Raw genomic sequence first — 19,692 nt, forward strand, 5'->3', positions numbered from 1 at the left:
CTCAACTCACACAGACCCGAGAGAAGGACATACGGCGCTTTGATGACGCCAATTACAACAGAAAGCAAAATGATGATTTGGAATATCTGTTCATAGAGTGAATTCAGTAAAAACTAAATAAGCCAGCAAACACCTAAGTGAGCATGCCTAGTACTGCACTAGTTAGAACTGCTCCTGGACATTGCGGGAGAGAGGGCCATCTAATCAATACCTCTGCATTCATTGCTGCTGGTCCTTCACATCTTCTCCTCAATGTCAATCCCAGACAATTGCAAAGAACCATCAGAAAGCCATAACAAAAATATACAAATATATGTGAGTGTATAATATATAATGGATATAAATATATACATGCATGGTTTACATGAGTATGTATAGGTAGATATATATCTAGGTGCAAATATAATAAATATAAGGGCATACAATTATGCATTTCTGTACATATGTGTGTGTGTACATGCATACATATACGTGTACATGTTTATAGATGTCTACATATGTGGACATGTGTATATACGTACATGTATATCAAAGTACTGTCTCCACAAAATTATAGCAGAAGAGAAATTAGAAGGATTGAATTCAACTAGAGTCAAGACAACTCTACTGAGGATTTCAAGATAAAAAAATAGGAAATTTTGCCCCAAATTGAGTGTGCGAGAATACTATTCCCTTCTTACCTGGTAACAGAATGCTAATTTTACTGGAGGGGCAATATGTCCAGCTACAGGATGACATTTCCCAACTTCCTTTGCAGCTAGGAGTTGCCATGAAAATGTAAGCAGAAGTAGCAGAAATAGGCATCAGGGGAAAATGCCCTTTTGCCTCTCACTTTCCTCTTCTCCCCGAGTAGAACTCAAATGTGATGATTGAAGCACCAGCAGCCACATTATGAACCTGAGGAAGGAAGCCAGGAACTTAAAAAACAGACGGAAAGGACAGAAGGAGCGTGGAATCCTGATGACTTTGGGGAGCTGTCACACTAGTCCAGGAACACTTAGCCACTGTATGTGTATTTACATTTAAAGAGCAGTCCCTACTTCAAAACAATAGCTCAACAGCCAATCAATCTTACATCTTTTTTTCAGGGATTCATCAAATATTCATGGAGAAATGACTATGAGCTACACCTCTCATTGGGTGCTGGGGAAACAGAGTGAACCGGGGCAGTCTTTTCCCTTAAGAAATTCCTAGTCTGGTGGAGGAGAGAGACACGTAAACCAGTAATTACAGAATGGTAACCTAAAAGATGATGTGGCAAACTCGAAGCTTCTATAGTTATTGTACTTTCAAATATTTCTCTTCTGCCATAATATGTTTAATTCATATCATTGTCTGTTTTCCAAGGCCTTGAAATGACATTGAGAGTTTACTGACCATATCCATAATGGCATTTGAAGCTCATTATTCAATTTAGTTCAACAAATAATTACTGAGTACTTGTTGTATTCAAGGCATTGGGCTAGGTTTTATGGGGAATACAAAAAATGATGGAGTAACAGTCAACCTTCACATAGCTTTCTGGAGTCCCTGAGGGGTGCAAAGCATGGTTAATCTACATGGCCAAGACAGACATTCTTTTCTCTAAAATTCCCCATGCTGAGAAAGAATTTAAAAAAAAACAAAACACAGCAAAGTGTTTTCTCTGTTACAGAAGAAGGCCGATTAATAAATGTAGAAAGAATGCTAAATTAGACAATCGCCATTTTGCAAACCCAGTGTAAACATCAATTCAGGCAAGGGTCATGAGTGAACGTTAAAATCGTTGGGTGTACTACAACCTATTAGAACAACTAAAATGCAAAGCACAGACAACACTCAGTTCTGGAGAGGATGTGGTGCAACAGGAACTTTCATTTATTGCTGATGGGAATGAAAAATAGTATGGCCGCTTTGGAACACAGTTTGGCAGTTTCTCACAAAACCTATAGACTCTTTCCATACGATCCTTCAGTCATGCTATGTACCCAAAGGAGTTGAAAACTTATGTCCACAGAAAAATCCAAACACAGATGTTTTTAGCAGCTTCATTCATAATTGCCAACTAAGATTAAGCTAAGATGTTCTTCAGTATGTGAATGGATAAATAAACTGTGGTGCTTCCAGACAATGGAATATTATTCAGCTACAAAAAGAAATGAGCTCTCAAGCCATAAAAAGTCATAGAGGAAACTTAAATGCATATTACTAAGTGAAAGAAGCCAACCTGAAAAACCTACGTACTATATCACTCCAACTATATGACATTCTGGAAAAGACAAAACTATGGAGACAGTCAAAAGATCAGTGGTTGCCAGGGGATGGGAGAGGGAGGGATAAATAGGGGGGAGCACAGAGGATTTTGGGGGCTGTGAAACTACTCTGTATGATACTATAATAGTGGATACATGTCATTACATGTCTGTCAAAACCTAAAAATAGAATGCACCTTAATGTAAACTCCATAGTTTGACTTGGGGTGATAATGACGTGTCAATGTGGGCTCATCAGTTATAGGTAATGTACCACTCTGATGCAGATGTTGATAGTGGGGGAGGCTTTGTATGTGGTAGGGGAGGGAGTATATGGGAACTTTCCATGCTTTCTGCTCAGTTTTGCCGTAAACCTAAAACTGCTCTAAAAAACAGTCTATATAACCGTATTTTTAAAAATCACTAGGTGAAAGATTGTAAGAAGCAATATAGTCATATGGTGCCCAAGTACCATCATCAGACCACTGGTAATTGTAAAGGTGAAATGTGCCTTTACAACAGAGAACACTTGTGGTTGCTGCCTTCTCCTAGGGACTAAATTTAGCATCTCTAATGGTGGAACAGCCTGATACTAGACATTATGACAGGTTGCAATATGACGTATTCCACAGTATGTATCATATTTTCTTGCCAAAAATGTTTAATCTGAAGATAATCAATTTAAATAATCTAAATCTAGCTTGAAATTTGAAGAAGATACAGGGGATAGAGGTTCAGTTAAACGATACCATGAGAAAAGTAAGTCAGACAAATAGAGAATACAGGATGTTCTGTAAGAGGACTTCCCTGAGCTTTTCAAAGTCGATGGCATATATATTTTTTTCAAAGTTGAGATGGACAGACTTATTCTAGGCAGAAAGTTATTAAACAGATATAACAACCAAATGCAATGCATGAAACTTGATTAGATCTTTAGGACAAGTGGGAAAATCTGGATATGGATCAATATTAGATGGCATTCTAGAATCAATGTTAATTTTATTAGGTATGATCATTTCGTCATGGTTATGGATGACAACTTCCATCTTCGGAGTTGAGTGCTGGGTACTTGCAGTTGTGTCATATTAACAACTTACTTTTTTTTATCCCTAACTAAAAGTTTATTAAATTTTATACATTTTAGAGACTTCAATTAGTTAACATCTACATTGATTAAAATACTTAATAGATATGAACATGAATATAGAACAATTGAAAAAGTAGAACAACTGGAAAATAATCACAGGCAATTTTTCATTTTTACTTATTTTTTTCATTTTTACTTTTTTATTGAGGTAACATTGATTTATAACATTATGTAAACTTCAGGTGTACATCATTACATTTCAATTTCTGTGTAGACTACGTTATGTTCACCACCCAAAGACTAGACCACCCACCACCGTACACATGTGCCCTGTCAGTCCTTTTGTGCTCCCCTCTCCCTCTCTTCCCCTCTGGTAACCACCAATCTAATTTCTGTATCTGTGTTTGGTGGTGGTGGTTGTTGATTTTTCTTCTACTTAAGAGTGAGATTGTGTCGTATTTGACTTTCTCCAGCTGACTTATTTCACTTAGCATAATACACTCAAGGTCCGTTCATGTTGTCACAAACTGTAAGATTCCATCTGTTTTTTTAATAGCTGAGTAGTATTCCATTGTGTATATATACCACATCTTCTTGATCTATTCATTCCTTTTTGGGCACTTAGGTTGTTTCCAAGTCTTGGTTATTGTGAATGATGCTGCAGTGAACATAGGAATGCATATATCTTTTCGCATTCGTGAGATTTTTGGATAAATACCCAGAAGTGGAATATGTTATTTCTATTCTTAATTTTTTGAGGAATCTCTATACTGTTTTCCGTAACGGCCACACCAGTTTGCATTCCACCAGCAGCATATGAGGGTTTCCTTTTCTCCACATCCTCTCCAACATTTGTTATTACTTGTTGTTTTAATAATAGTCATTCTGACGGGCATGAGGTGATAGCTCAGTGTAATTTTGATTTGCATTTCCTTAGATGTTGAACATCTTTCCATATGCCCATTGGCCACCTGTATATCTTCTTTGGAAAAACGTCTGTTCATATGCTCTGCCCATTTTTTAATTGGGTTGTTTGTCTTTTTGTTGTTGAGTTGTATGAGTTCTTTATATATTTTGGATATTAATCCCTTATCAGATATCTGATTTGCAAATATCTTCTCCCCATTGTTAGGTTGTCTCTTCATTGTCTTGATGATTTCCTTTACTGTGCAGAAGATTTTTAGTTTGATACAATCCCATTTGTTTATTTTTTCTATTGTTTCCCTTGCCTGGTGAAGTATAGTATTCAAAAAGATGCTTCTAAGATCAATGTTGAAGAGTGTACTGCTGATGTTTTCTTCTAGAAATTTTATGGTTTCAGGTCTTACATTCAAGTCTTAAATCCATTTTGAGTTAATTCTTGTGTATGGTATAAGATAATCGTCTATTTTCATTCTTTTGCATGTGGCTGTCCAGTTTTCCCAACGCCATTTATTGAAGAGACTTTCCTTTCTCCATTGTATAATTCTTGGTTCCCTTATCAAAAGTTAGCTGTCCACAGATGTGTAGGTTTATTTCTGGGCTTTCAATTTTGTTCCATTGATCTGTGTGTCTGTTTTCTGCCAGTACTTTGCTGTTTTGATTACTATTGCTTTGCAATATATTTTGAAATCATGGATCTCAATGCCTCCAGCTTTGTACTTTTTTCTCAGGATTCCGTTGGCTATTTGGGGTCTTTTGTTGTTCCCTATAAATTCTAGGTTCTTTGTTTTATTGCTGCAAAAAATGTTGTTGGAACTTTGATAAGGATTACATTGAATCTGTAGATTGCTTTAGGAAGGATGGACATTTTCACTATGTTAATTCTTCCAATCCAAGAGCACAGAATATCTTTCTTTGCTATTTCTTTGCATCTTCTTCAATTTCTTTCAAGAATGTTTTATAGTTTTCAGTGTACAGGTCTTTCACCTCCTTGGTTAAATTTATTCATAGGTATTTCATTCTTTTTGGGTTGCAATCGTAAATGGGATTGTATTCTTAATTTCTCTTTCTGCTACTTCTTTTTAGTGTATAGAAATGCAACTGATTTTTGTATGTTGATTTCATATCCTGCAACATTACTGTATTCATTTATTATTTCTAGTAGTTTTTTTGTGGATTAGAGTTTTCTATATATAAAATCATGTCATCTGCAAAGAGTGACAGTTTCACTTCTTCCTTTCCAATTTAGATCCCTTTTATTTCTTTTTCTTGCCTGATTGCTCTGGCTAAGATTTCCCATACTATGTTAAATGAGAGTGGTGAAAGTAGACATCCTTGTCTGGGTCCTGTTCTTAAAAGGATAGCTTTCAGCTTTTCATCATTGAGTATGACACTAGCTGTGGATTTGTCATATATGGTCTTTATTATGTTGAGGTACTTTCCTTCTATACCCATTTTATTCAGAGTTTTTATCATAAATGGATGCTATATCTTGTTAAATGCTTTTTCTGCATCTATTGAGATAATCGTGTGATTTTTATTCTTCATTTTGTTAATGTGGTGTATCGTGTTGATTGATTTGAAGATGTTGAACCATCCCTGCTCCCTGAAATAAATCCCATTGATTGTGGTGTATGATCTTTTTATCATATTGCTGTATTTTATTTGCTAGTATTTTGTTGAGGATTTTTACATCTATGTTCATCAGTGATGTTGGCCTGTAATTTTATTTTTTTGTGTTGTGCTTGTCCGGTTTAGATATCAGGGTAATGTTGACTTCATAGAATGAGTTAGGAAGCTTCCTCTCCTCTTCGATATTCTGGAAGAGTTTGATAAGGATAGATACAAAGTCTTGTTTGAATGTTTCATAGAATTCCACAGGGAAGCTGTCTGGTCCTGGACTTTTGTTTTGGGGGAGGTTTTTGATTACTGTTTCAATCTCCTTACTGGTGATTGGTCTATTCAAATTCTCTATTTTTTCATGATTCAGTTTTGGAAGGTTGTATAATTCAAACATTTCTTGCATTTCTTCATAAGTCGCATTCCTTCCAGAATATCCAATTTGTTGGTGTATATCTTTTTGTAGTATTCTCTTATAATCTTTTGTATTTCTGAGGTGTCTACTGTAATTTCTCCTCTTTCATTTCTGACTTTATTTATTTGAGTCTTCTCTCTTTTTTTCTTGGTGCCTCTAGCTAAAGGTTTGTCAATTTTGTTTATCTTTTCAAATAGCCTGCTCTTAGATTTTTTTCTATTCCTGTTTTAGTCTCTATTTCATTTATTTTCACTCTGATTTTTATTATTTCCTTCCTTCTACTGACTTTGGGCCTCATTTGTTCTTCTTTTTCTAGTTCTTTTAGGTACACTGTTAGATTGTTCATTTGAGATTTTTCTTGCTTTTTGAGGTAGGCCTGTATTACTATAGACTTCCATTGTAGTACTGCTTTTGCTGTATCCCATAAATTTGGGCATATTGTGTTTTCATTTTTGTTTGTCTTCAGGTATTTTTTTATTTCTTCATTGACCTAATAGTTGTTCAGTAACATTTTGTTTAATGTCCACATATCTGTGGCTTTTTCAGTTTTCTTCTGGTAGTTGATTTCTGGCTTCATACCATGGTGGTCAGAAAAGATGCTTGATATTATTTCAATCTTCTTAAATTTATTGAGACTCCTTTTGTGGCCTAATATGTGATCTATCCTGGAGAATGTTCCATGTGCATTCAAAAAGAATGTGTATTCTCCAGTTTTTGGATGGAATAAGTCCATCTTGTCTAATGTGTCATTTAAGACCAATGTTTCCTTATTGATTTTCTGTTTGGATGATCTATCCATTGATGTGAGTGAGGTGTGAAAGCCTCCTACTATTATTGTGTTACTGTCTATTTCTCCTTTTATGTCTGTTAATAATTGCCTTATATATTTAGGTGTTCCTATGTTGGGTGCATAGATATTTACCAGTGTTATATCCTCTTTTTGGATTCTTCCCTTTATCATTACATAATGCCCTTCTTTTTCTCTTCTTATAGTTTCCATTTTAAAGTCTATTTTGACTGATATAAATATTAGTACCCCAGCTTTCTTTTCTTTGCCATTTACCTGGAATATCTTTTTCCATCCCTTCACCTTCAGTTTGTGAATGTCTTTAGGTCTGAAGTGTGTCTCTTGTATGCAGCATATATATGGGTCTTATTGTTTTATCTGTTCAGCAACCCTATGCCTTTTGATTGGGGCATTTAGTCCCTTGATGTTTAAAGTAGCTATTGGTAAGGTCATAGTGATTCAAAGCCCAGTTTATTGAAAGTTATTTGGGGAAGTTACATGTGCAGTGGTCAAAGGAACAGGACTTCTGGAATCATGGTCTGGGCTCAAATCTCATTTCTACCTACAACATTTGCCTCTTGGTGAGTTAGGGGCCTACCTGAGTGTCATACTTACCCCTCTGGGATATTCTGAGGATTAAATAAAACAAGGCATACAAAGCACATAGTGCAGTTCAGACTTGATTGACGTTTGCTCATCATAACAATTGCGTAACGATTGTTTTTTAACTGTCGGATTGCCACAACTAACCAAGGATCCACCTGTGAGCAATTGTCTTTTCTAGGCAGCATTCTCTACATCCAGGGCTTACGTGTGCTTTTCTTTCTTTGTTCCAAAGTTAAATGCTTTCAGCGGCCTGACAGCACCATCTCTCAGTTCAAGGAACATTTAAACAATGAATGATTGGCGAAATATCATTTTAAGTATAATATGTCTTGGTGTGGGCCTCTTTGGGTTTATCTTGTTCGGTGCTCTCTCTGCTTCCTGTGCCTGGATGTCTGTTTCCTTTCTTAGGTTAGGGAAGTTTTCAGCTATAACGTCCTACGTTCTCTGCCCCTTTGTCTCTCTCTCTCTTCTCTTTCTGGGACACCTAGAACACAGATGTAGTATGCTTGATATTGTCCCAAAGGTCCCTTAGAATGTCCTCATTCTTTTTCATTCTTTTTTCTGTTCAGCTTGAGTGATTTCCTCTAGTCTTTCATCCAGCTCACTGATCCATTCTTCTGTGTCATCTGCTTTGCTGTTGATTCCCTCTAGTGAATTTTTCATTTCCTTTGTTGTATTCTTCAGTTCTGATTGGTTCTTTTTTATGTTTTCCAATTCTTGTTAAAGTTCTGTGTTCATCTATTCTTCTCCAAGATCAGTAAGCACCTTTATGACTATTAATTTGTACTCTTTATCAGGTAGATTGTTTATCTCTGTTTCAGTTCTTTTTCTAGGGGTTTGTCCTGTCCCCTTATTTGGAACATATTCCTTTGTTTCCTCATTTTGCCTATTTCTCTGTGCTTATATCTATGTATTAAGTAGATCAGCTACATGTCCTGTTCTTGGAGATGTGGTCTTATGTAAGAGATGCTTTTTGAGGCCCAGCAATGTGCTTCCCTCTAATCAACAGTTCCAAATGTTCCAGGTGTGTCCCCTGTGTGGGCTACATGTGCCCTTCTCTTATGGTGAGGTTGCTTTTGCTGCAGGTGCATGGGTAGGCTAGACTCTCCCCCTGGCCAGCAAGTTATAAGGCTCAGCTGTTTGCAGCTGCTATGATCACTTTAGTCACTTCACTGGGTGGAGGAGCCTCAGGACAATTAGTTCCAAGGTCTAATAGCACACACCTTCTGCTGTTTTGCTGTTAAGTGAGTCAGAACCCCAGCATGATTGGTTGCTAGTCTCAGGGGCTCACAATTGCAATAGGCCTCTAGCTTGAGAGGCTGTTATCAGCTCTCTCAGGAGCACAGCTGGGTTGGCCCAGCCCCACGTGTGGCAGCACACAATCCATTCAGGCTTTGGAATGTGGGGCTGGTCCCCTGTGTGGCTGTTTGAGAAGGCCAGTGGCATAAGACTTCCTGCAGCCAACAAGCCCCACCACCCACACACCCCATCAATGCAGTCCTGCCCTGTGGGTGAATGCCCCACTGAAGGAGATCCTCTCTTCCAGACCCTGCCTATGCCAGCCCACCCCTGTGCATGCCCTGCCCCATGGAGGTGGACCTACTTGCCCCACTGCAGAGGTCACGTACACCCTGCTTATGAGGGTGCACAAGTTCCCTGCCCGTTTGCTGGTGGGCAAGGCCAGTCCCTAGGGTGGGCTACCTTCACCTGGCTGAGCTGGATTAAATCAGTGCTCTAGTGGGTGGGGCAAACCTCTGCACTAACAGGCCAGGGGAAGAAATCCAATGGCATCTGAAAGCATCTGTGTCAGCACACCTGTACTACATCACAATAATGGCTGCCACCAGTTTCTCAGCCCCTGGTGAGGTGGTCCCAGCCACCTTCTGCCTCTCTGAGACACACTCAGAGCTTATCAAGTGACTCTCTTTTACCAAAGGCCTGTGCATCTTTCTTTCTAGTGACTTTGCATTGGTTTTCAGAATGGGCGAATTTGTGTGTGGGCCCTTCAAGAGCAGGTTTTTCTTTCTCTTATGTTCAATAGTTTTTCTGGGAGTATTCCCTGTTGGTTTTAATAGCCAGCAAAGCCAAGTATTATGACACTCATTTCAGTTGTGCTGAATTCAAAAGCTGCTTATTGTGGCATAGCTTTCCCACTCGGATCACTCGTTCCTCCAGGAAAAGTTACCTTAAGATTGCTTCTGGCCGTGAAGCACTGCAGCTGGAACGTGGGTTTTTCCTCAGCAAAGGGGTATTTCTGCCTCTTCCACCTCAGTCAGTGTTATCTCTTGTTGTGGGGTTTCTTTTTATCTAGTTTCTGGCTCTCTCAGAGATAATTATTCCGTAGGTAGTTGTAAATGTGTTGTGTCCTTGGAGGAGGTGAGTTCACAGTCCTGTGCTACCACCTTCCCAGCAATCCAGCAACTCACTTTTAAATAGTTTATCAAAAGAGAAGAGGAACAAGCAAGCAAATAGGGTAAAATGTTAACAATTTTTTGGTCTAAGTGTAGGTTCTTGCAACACTTATGTAGTATTTTTTCAAGTTTTATGTGTATTGGAAAATTTTCATAATAAAAATTTGAGGAAAATAATGTGTCCTTATCATCAAGTTGTTTTGATGAGTCAGCAACTTTCACTTTTTCCTAACAGAGCTAAAGAAGCATTTCTGTTATCCTAATGATGTGGATTAAGGCTGCCCCAGTTACAGAAGCCCAAGGTGACCTCGCCTACATGCCAAACTATATGACCCGGTGGATTTTTATGGTATGAATTAGGGCTGCCCCAGGGAGAGAAGCCCAGGGCATCCTCACCTACATGCCGATCTACATGGCCAGATTCGTATCTAAAAGTTATATGACCGCACAATAACCAGACCCCATCTGCACTGAAATCATTTAATGACTTTTTACATCATCTTTTCTTTTTCCAGTAAAAAATAAGTCACGTACCCATGCCTTATAAAATTAGCCCTAACCCTCAACTCAGGGCAGCAGCAGGAGCTCTGACTGTCCATGGATCCTGTCCCCATGCAGGAGCAGAAGCTCGACTGCCCACGGGTCCTGTCCCCATGCTATTCTGTACTATTCTCCAAATAAAAGAGCACCACTGCCAGACCTTGAGAGTCCAAGAAATCTTTCTTTCTACTCCTCGGCTCACTGACCCCACATCACTAACATAGAAGTAAAGATTTCCTTATCCCCATGGAGTTGAGGGGGTGGGGAGGGCAGGGCTGATGGTAATGGCAGTATTATGCCTGTAAATTACTTCTCAGGACACACCTTTACTCCAGGCCATTTTGGAAACTGAAAGTGCCACATTGCTGCAATGTAAATGTGGGTGAAATCCCAGGTAAGTTCTCACAGTTGACTCTCTTTATCTGGCACCCACAGAGAAAATAAAAGCCATGAGAGAAGACATAAAACCAGCATCATTTAAGAGCTTCTGGCTGCTGACATGAGCTCTGGTTGCTTCATTTCCTAGAAGGATTCTTGTGCTGCTGGAGTGCAACCTTATCCTGCAGGTAAGACTTATGTATTTTGACCACTCAGGAGAAAACTTTAGGTACCTGCTGCTGAGAGCTAGTTTCTCTGGGCACAATGTAGTGCAGTTCCCAAATAGCGGCAGGAGGTAATTCTATTATCATCTCAAATGTCTCTTTATTCTTCTTTTCTAACTGTTTTTGCAAATTTACCAACAGCTAATGTGAAGAATGTGACTCAGATGAACTCCTGTGCAAACCCCTCTCCCAAGTTCTCCTCCACAATTTCATAGCAGATGCATCCTCTGAAAAGTAGAGAGAAGGTTTCTAGGCCTCAGTGACTAATATGTTTATGGATGGCTAGCTGCAAACTCAGTACCATTATCAAAGAGTCTCCTGCCAATGATAAAAATCAATATTTGCAAGGCATTTTACAATTTACAAAATGCCTTGTTATATTTGTTATTTCAATATTTTGAACATTCCTGAGTTGGGTATTTGTATGAATACTCACTCCATTTCATGGCCATTCCTTTAACCTGAAGCATTCAGTATATGCCTGAAAAATGAAAGAAGGTCATCGTGATTCAAAGCCCAGTTTATTGAAAGTTATTTGGGGAAGTTACATGTGCAGTGGTCAAAGGAACAGGACTTCTGGAATCATGGTCTGGGCTCAAATCTCATTTCTACCTACAACATTTGCCTCTTGGTGAGTTAGGGGCCTACCTGAGTGTCATACTTACCCCTCTGGTATATTCTGAGGATTAAATAAAACAAGGCATACAAAGCACATAGTGCAGTTCAGACTTGATTGACGTTTGCTCATCATAACAATTGCGTAACGATTGTTTTTTAACTGTCGGATTGCCACAACTAACCAAGGATCCACCTGTGAGCAATTGTCTTTTCTAGGCAGCATTCTCTACATCCAGGGCTTACGTGTGCTTTTCTTTCTTTGTTCCAAAGTTAAATGCTTTCAGCGGCCTGACAGCACCATCTCTCAGTTCAAGGAACATTTAAACAATGAATGATTGGCGAAATATCATTTTAAGTATAATATGTCTTGGTGTGGGCCTCTTTGGGTTTATCTTGTTCGGTGCTCTCTCTGCTTCCTGTGCCTGGATGTCTGTTTCCTTTCTTAGGTTAGGGAAGTTTTCAGCTATAACGTCCTACGTTCTCTGCCCCTTTGTCTCTCTCTCTCTTCTCTTTCTGGGACACCTAGAACACAGATGTAGTATGCTTGATATTGTCCCAAAGGTCCCTTAGAATGTCCTCATTCTTTTTCATTCTTTTTTCTGTTCAGCTTGAGTGATTTCCTCTAGTCTTTCATCCAGCTCACTGATCCATTCTTCTGTGTCATCTGCTTTGCTGTTGATTCCCTCTAGTGAATTTTTCATTTCCTTTGTTGTATTCTTCAGTTCTGATTGGTTCTTTTTTATGTTTTCCAATTCTTGTTAAAGTTCTGTGTTCATCTATTCTTCTCCAAGATCAGTAAGCACCTTTATGACTATTAATTTGTACTCTTTATCAGGTAGATTGTTTATCTCTGTTTCAGTTCTTTTTCTAGGGGTTTGTCCTGTCCCCTTATTTGGAACATATTCCTTTGTTTCCTCATTTTGCCTATTTCTCTGTGCTTATATCTATGTATTAAGTAGATCAGCTACATGTCCTGTTCTTGGAGATGTGGTCTTATGTAAGAGATGCTTTTTGAGGCCCAGCAATGTGCTTCCCTCTAATCAACAGTTCCAAATGTTCCAGGTGTGTCCCCTGTGTGGGCTACATGTGCCCTTCTCTTATGGTGAGGTTGCTTTTGCTGCAGGTGCATGGGTAGGCTAGACTCTCCCCCTGGCCAGCAAGTTATAAGGCTCAGCTGTTTGCAGCTGCTATGATCACTTTAGTCACTTCACTGGGTGGAGGAGCCTCAGGACAATTAGTTCCAAGGTCTAATAGCACACACCTTCTGCTGTTTTGCTGTTAAGTGAGTCAGAACCCCAGCATGATTGGTTGCTAGTCTCAGGGGCTCACAATTGCAATAGGCCTCTAGCTTGAGAGGCTGTTATCAGCTCTCTCAGGAGCACAGCTGGGTTGGCCCAGCCCCACGTGTGGCAGCACACAATCCATTCAGGCTTTGGAATGTGGGGCTGGTCCCCTGTGTGGCTGTTTGAGAAGGCCAGTGGCATAAGACTTCCTGCAGCCAACAAGCCCCACCACCCACACACCCCATCAATGCAGTCCTGCCCTGTGGGTGAATGCCCCACTGAAGGAGATCCTCTCTTCCAGACCCTGCCTATGCCAGCCCACCCCTGTGCATGCCCTGCCCCATGGAGGTGGACCTACTTGCCCCACTGCAGAGGTCACGTACACCCTGCTTATGAGGGTGCACAAGTTCCCTGCCCGTTTGCTGGTGGGCAAGGCCAGTCCCTAGGGTGGGCTACCTTCACCTGGCTGAGCTGGATTAAATCAGTGCTCTAGTGGGTGGGGCAAACCTCTGCACTAACAGGCCAGGGGAAGAAATCCAATGGCATCTGAAAGCATCTGTGTCAGCACACCTGTACTACATCACAATAATGGCTGCCACCAGTTTCTCAGCCCCTGGTGAGGTGGTCCCAGCCACCTTCTGCCTCTCTGAGACACACTCAGAGCTTATCAAGTGACTCTCTTTTACCAAAGGCCTGTGCATCTTTCTTTCTAGTGACTTTGCATTGGTTTTCAGAATGGGCGAATTTGTGTGTGGGCCCTTCAAGAGCAGGTTTTTCTTTCTCTTATGTTCAATAGTTTTTCTGGGAGTATTCCCTGTTGGTTTTAATAGCCAGCAAAGCCAAGTATTATGACACTCATTTCAGTTGTGCTGAATTCAAAAGCTGCTTATTGTGGCATAGCTTTCCCACTCGGATCACTCGTTCCTCCAGGAAAAGTTACCTTAAGATTGCTTCTGGCCGTGAAGCACTGCAGCTGGAACGTGGGTTTTTCCTCAGCAAAGGGGTATTTCTGCCTCTTCCACCTCAGTCAGTGTTATCTCTTGTTGTGGGGTTTCTTTTTATCTAGTTTCTGGCTCTCTCAGAGATAATTATTCCGTAGGTAGTTGTAAATGTGTTGTGTCCTTGGAGGAGGTGAGTTCACAGTCCTGTGCTACCACCTTCCCAGCAATCCAGCAACTCACTTTTAAATAGTTTATCAAAAGAGAAGAGGAACAAGCAAGCAAATAGGGTAAAATGTTAACAATTTTTTGGTCTAAGTGTAGGTTCTTGCAACACTTATGTAGTATTTTTTCAAGTTTTATGTGTATTGGAAAATTTTCATAATAAAAATTTGAGGAAAATAATGTGTCCTTATCATCAAGTTGTTTTGATGAGTCAGCAACTTTCACTTTTTCCTAACAGAGCTAAAGAAGCATTTCTGTTATCCTAATGATGTGGATTAAGGCTGCCCCAGTTACAGAAGCCCAAGGTGACCTCGCCTACATGCCAAACTATATGACCCGGTGGATTTTTATGGTATGAATTAGGGCTGCCCCAGGGAGAGAAGCCCAGGGCATCCTCACCTACATGCCGATCTACATGGCCAGATTCGTATCTAAAAGTTATATGACCGCACAATAACCAGACCCCATCTGCACTGAAATCATTTAATGACTTTTTACATCATCTTTTCTTTTTCCAGTAAAAAATAAGTCACGTACCCATGCCTTATAAAATTAGCCCTAACCCTCAACTCAGGGCAGCAGCAGGAGCTCTGACTGTCCATGGATCCTGTCCCCATGCAGGAGCAGAAGCTCGACTGCCCACGGGTCCTGTCCCCATGCTATTCTGTACTATTCTCCAAATAAAAGAGCACCACTGCCAGACCTTGAGAGTCCAAGAAATCTTTCTTTCTACTCCTCGGCTCACTGACCCCACATCACTAACATAGAAGTAAAGATTTCCTTATCCCCATGGAGTTGAGGGGGTGGGGAGGGCAGGGCTGATGGTAATGGCAGTATTATGCCTGTAAATTACTTCTCAGGACACACCTTTACTCCAGGCCATTTTGGAAACTGAAAGTGCCACATTGCTGCAATGTAAATGTGGGTGAAATCCCAGGTAAGTTCTCACAGTTGACTCTCTTTATCTGGCACCCACAGAGAAAATAAAAGCCATGAGAGAAGACATAAAACCAGCATCATTTAAGAGCTTCTGGCTGCTGACATGAGCTCTGGTTGCTTCATTTCCTAGAAGGATTCTTGTGCTGCTGGAGTGCAACCTTATCCTGCAGGTAAGACTTATGTATTTTGACCACTCAGGAGAAAACTTTAGGTACCTGCTGCTGAGAGCTAGTTTCTCTGGGCACAATGTAGTGCAGTTCCCAAATAGCGGCAGGAGGTAATTCTATTATCATCTCAAATGTCTCTTTATTCTTCTTTTCTAACTGTTTTTGCAAATTTACCAACAGCTAATGTGAAGAATGTGACTCAGATGAACTCCTGTGCAAACCCCTCTCCCAAGTTCTCCTCCACAATTTCATAGCAGATGCATCCTCTGAAAAGTAGAGAGAAGGTTTCTAGGCCTCAGTGACTAATATGTTTATGGATGGCTAGCTGCAAACTCAGTACCATTATCAAAGAGTCTCCTGCCAATGATAAAAATCAATATTTGCAAGGCATTTTACAATTTACAAAATGCCTTGTTATATTTGTTATTTCAATATTTTGAACATTCCTGAGTTGGGTATTTGTATGAATACTCACTCCATTTCATGGCCATTCCTTTAACCTGAAGCATTCAGTATATGCCTGAAAAATGAAAGAAGGTCATCGTGATTCAAAGCCCAGTTTATTGAAAGTTATTTGGGGAAGTTACATGTGCAGTGGTCAAAGGAACAGGACTTCTGGAATCATGGTCTGGGCTCAAATCTCATTTCTACCTACAACATTTGCCTCTTGGTGAGTTAGGGGCCTACCTGAGTGTCATACTTACCCCTCTGGTATATTCTGAGGATTAAATAAAACAAGGCATACAAAGCACATAGTGCAGTTCAGACTTGATTGACGTTTGCTCATCATAACAATTGCGTAACGATTGTTTTTTAACTGTCGGATTGCTACAACTAACCAAGGATCCACCTGTGAGCAATTGTCTTTTCTAGGCAGCATTCTCTACATCCAGGGCTTACGTGTGCTTTTCTTTCTTTGTTCCAAAGTTAAATGCTTTCAGCGGCCTGACAGCACCATCTCTCAGTTGAAGGAACATTTAAACAATGAATGATTGGCGAAATATCAAAACTCTTGTCCTCAGAGTGCCCCTAAAGCATAACAATATGTTGGTGAAATTTAGTAATTTTTATAAAAAGCTACTTGAATTTCTTTCAAGATAAATCATCTACTTTGAGAATAAACTTTCTCCAACAGAAAAATTATGAGAAAGGTCACAATCTTCTCTTGTTCTCCACATAGAAATCCTTTGACTCAGAATGCCTTCGCCATCACACTTGCATTTGTTTTTAACAGATGCTAAGATATGGGTTCCTTTCACAATTGAAATGTGCTACAAGGTTCCAGGATTGTGCTTGAGCCAGAAAAGTCTATATAAACTTGAAGAAGAGAGTGAGTTTTCTATAGCTTGATCTCTTTCGTAACTATAAACCTGAAATCTGCATTAACTCTTAATGAACATTATGGCAAGTGGAAGTTCCTAAATTTTCCAAGGATAATACCTTTAGGTAGATACTTAATATTCTTAACAAATCCAAGTGAGTTAATGGGAGAGATCGGTAATGCCCTTTCTCCTTGCTCTGTCTCAAAGACAGCCTTCTAGATAAAACTCAAATGCACTCCTCCCTGCCTGTCTTCCTCATTCCCCTGCGAGGCACCACACTCCCTGTCCTCCAACCCCAGCCCCTAGGCCTCTGTCCAGACTTGACCTGCAGCACTTTTCACTCTGTGGCCATGTGCTTACTGGTGAAGCTCCAGAACCACGTGCCATGCTCCTCAATGCCAGGGACTGTAACTTAGCATCTTTAAAATTCAACACCTGATGTTTTGAACCTAACTCATGTTCCATAAATATTCATTGAATGCAATGAAGGCCCAAATGCTTTCCCAGGGATTTTTCTTCTCTTCCATAATCGACATAAATTTTTATAACGGTGTTTTGGCAATAATGCTCTTTTTCTATCCTTTCTCAGTGAAAATTTCTCACAGTTCAGGGCAGACAGCAATATGAAGGCAGCCTAGGTCCTTTGGCATCCATACTTGGGTCCCAGGGACACCTCAAAATTAATTTCTGACTGACTTAAAATGAAGTAGATGTAATGCAAAGACAATTCTTTTTACCAAACTCAACTTTCGCCCATTTTTTTGGCTATATCTCTTAGCCTTTGAGAGCTTGGACAGTGAAGTCACTGCGCTGGTTGCGCTGGTTCAAATTCCATTCTCACTATATTGACTGTGTGACCATGGGCTAGTTTGCTTAGCCTTTTAGTAACTCTCTTCTCTCAACTCTCTCAACTGTAAAACAGGGCAACCCTTGCAAGAGGTAAATGAATTGATACATGCAGAGCACTTAGAACTTGCCTGGTAGGAAGATTCCAAATGTATTGCTGCCGTTCTTATTATTATTGTGCTGCTAGTGGTTGTTATTTCCTCAAGCAGCTGTGGTCTGTTTTAATGTGGGTTTTGTAGATGTCCTGTCTAACTTCGATGTGAAATGATTATGTAAGAATGCTCAAGTGTAGCAGAATATGATTATCAAAAATCAAGGAAGTGAGGCCGGCCCCGTGGCCAAGTGGTTAAGTTCGCGTGCTCTGCTTCGGTGGACCAGGGTTTCACCGGTTCGTATCCTGGGTGTGGACAAGGCACCGCTCGTCAGGCCACCCTGAGGCGGCGTCCCACATGCCACAACTAGAAGGACCCACAACTAAAAATATACAACTATCTACTGGGGGGATTTGTGGAGAAAAAGCAAAAAAAAGATTGGCAAGTTGTTAGCTCAGATGCCAATCTTAAGAAGAAAAAAAAAATCAAGGAAGTGTCACCAAAACCAAAAAATGCTCTATTATTTCTTTAAAAGATGGGTCTGGGAAAAGGACACATTAGCTCCAAGAAAAGCCTGTTCTACTGGTAAAGGCCTGGACTATGGACAGAGGAGACCTCCGTCCTTGATTCTGATATTGCCTATTTTATTAGCTAGTTATGTGACCTTGAATAAAGCTACTCAATCTTTCTTGCCTCAACTTCTCACTATAAAATAGCAACAACTGTACCTGGCGTGACCCTCTCAGAGGAATATTGCAAGGATCAGGTGAAAATCTATAAAGATGTTATTTGTATTACAATGTAATTTTTATATTATTGAACAACTGCCTCAGGAAAAGCAAATTTCTATTATATATGAAATCATCAAGTAAGTTCAGATAACAGAAAATTGGCTGGACTGACAATCCAAAGTCTTGGTTTACTAGTCACATAATGTTGGGCAGGTCAAGACTCAAAGACCTTATGTCTTTAACTGTAAAGCTGTGCTAGTAATCTATAACCTACCTGTAGGTCAAATTAGATTACGTGTAAGAAAGTGTCCTGTAAATTGGAAAGATTCTTATTAATATAAAATGTTTTCATACTCATTATTTATACTATAATTTAAAAATTCAACAATTTTAGCAGTTGTTAAAATATGTATTCCGGAGAATTAACGTCTCAGAGGTAAGTTCCCTTGTACTAAATGCTGTATGCGTATTGCCATTGTTTTGATAATGTAATGAATATATCAGTTATCTTTTTCCTTACGAGGACATTTCTTCCTTCAGTGAATCAACATGGATTTAATTTTGGACACTGTCACATTTGGGGGAAAAATTCTACGTTGTCTTTTAGAATCTTTAATTTACAAGATAATTTCCAAGAAAAAAAAGAATGTTGCTGGAGAGATTGTACTTATAACAGGAGCTGCAAGTGGACTTGGGAGGCTAATGGCCATAAAATTTGCCAGCCTTGGAGCCATTTTAGTTCTATGGGACATTAATGAAGAAGGCAATATAGAAACATGTAGACTGGCCAAAGAAAAGCGTGATGTGAAAGCATTTGCCTATAAGTGTGATTGTACCAACAGGCAAGAGATCTACCGAGTTGCTGATCAGGTAAGCTGACTGGTGTTTGTAACTTCTCTGCCCAGGAAAAATACTGTATCTAGTATGTTCTTTTACAAAGAAAAGAGAAGAAAAGATCTTCATAAACTCCCCCTGAGATCTCTAGGCACCTCTCGCTTGACTCTGTGTGTCAGAAATCTCATTGTGTAGCTTCCAAAAAAGAGGCACAGAATAAAATAATGCATGTGGGAATTTGATGAGCCTTCTGAGCTGTTGCCCAGCTGGTTTTTTTGGTGACTTGTTTACCATTGGGAGTCAGTAGAAACTAACACTAGTCCTGGCAGTGCTGCTCATTGGTTGTGCAATTTTTACCAAGTCACCTGCGCTCTCTAGGTCCCTGATTCTTTATCTGTAAAGTGAAAAGATCAGACTAGACAATCTTCAAGATCACATCCAGCTTTAATTTGTCCATATTTTATGATTCTAACACAT

General features: G+C 39.8%; 1 protein-coding gene across 1 annotated transcript in view; it reads left to right on the plus strand.

Moving 5' to 3' along the window:
* Nucleotides 1-15,243: 15,243 nt before the first annotated feature.
* The window catches only part of LOC106841660 (short-chain dehydrogenase/reductase family 16C member 6-like), a 44,896-nt gene continuing 40,447 nt past the window's right edge, over nt 15,244-19,692 (plus strand). The window contains exons 1-2 of the mRNA XM_014857788.3: nt 15,244-15,393; nt 18,922-19,251. Of these exons, the coding sequence (XP_014713274.1) occupies nt 18,931-19,251 (321 nt within the window). The 5' untranslated portion in view covers nt 15,244-15,393; nt 18,922-18,930. The remainder of the gene's footprint in view (nt 15,394-18,921; nt 19,252-19,692) is intronic.

Source organism: Equus asinus, chromosome 12 (assembly GCF_041296235.1).
Source record: "Equus asinus isolate D_3611 breed Donkey chromosome 12, EquAss-T2T_v2, whole genome shotgun sequence".
In the NCBI taxonomy this organism is placed as follows: domain Eukaryota; kingdom Metazoa; phylum Chordata; class Mammalia; order Perissodactyla; family Equidae; genus Equus; species Equus asinus.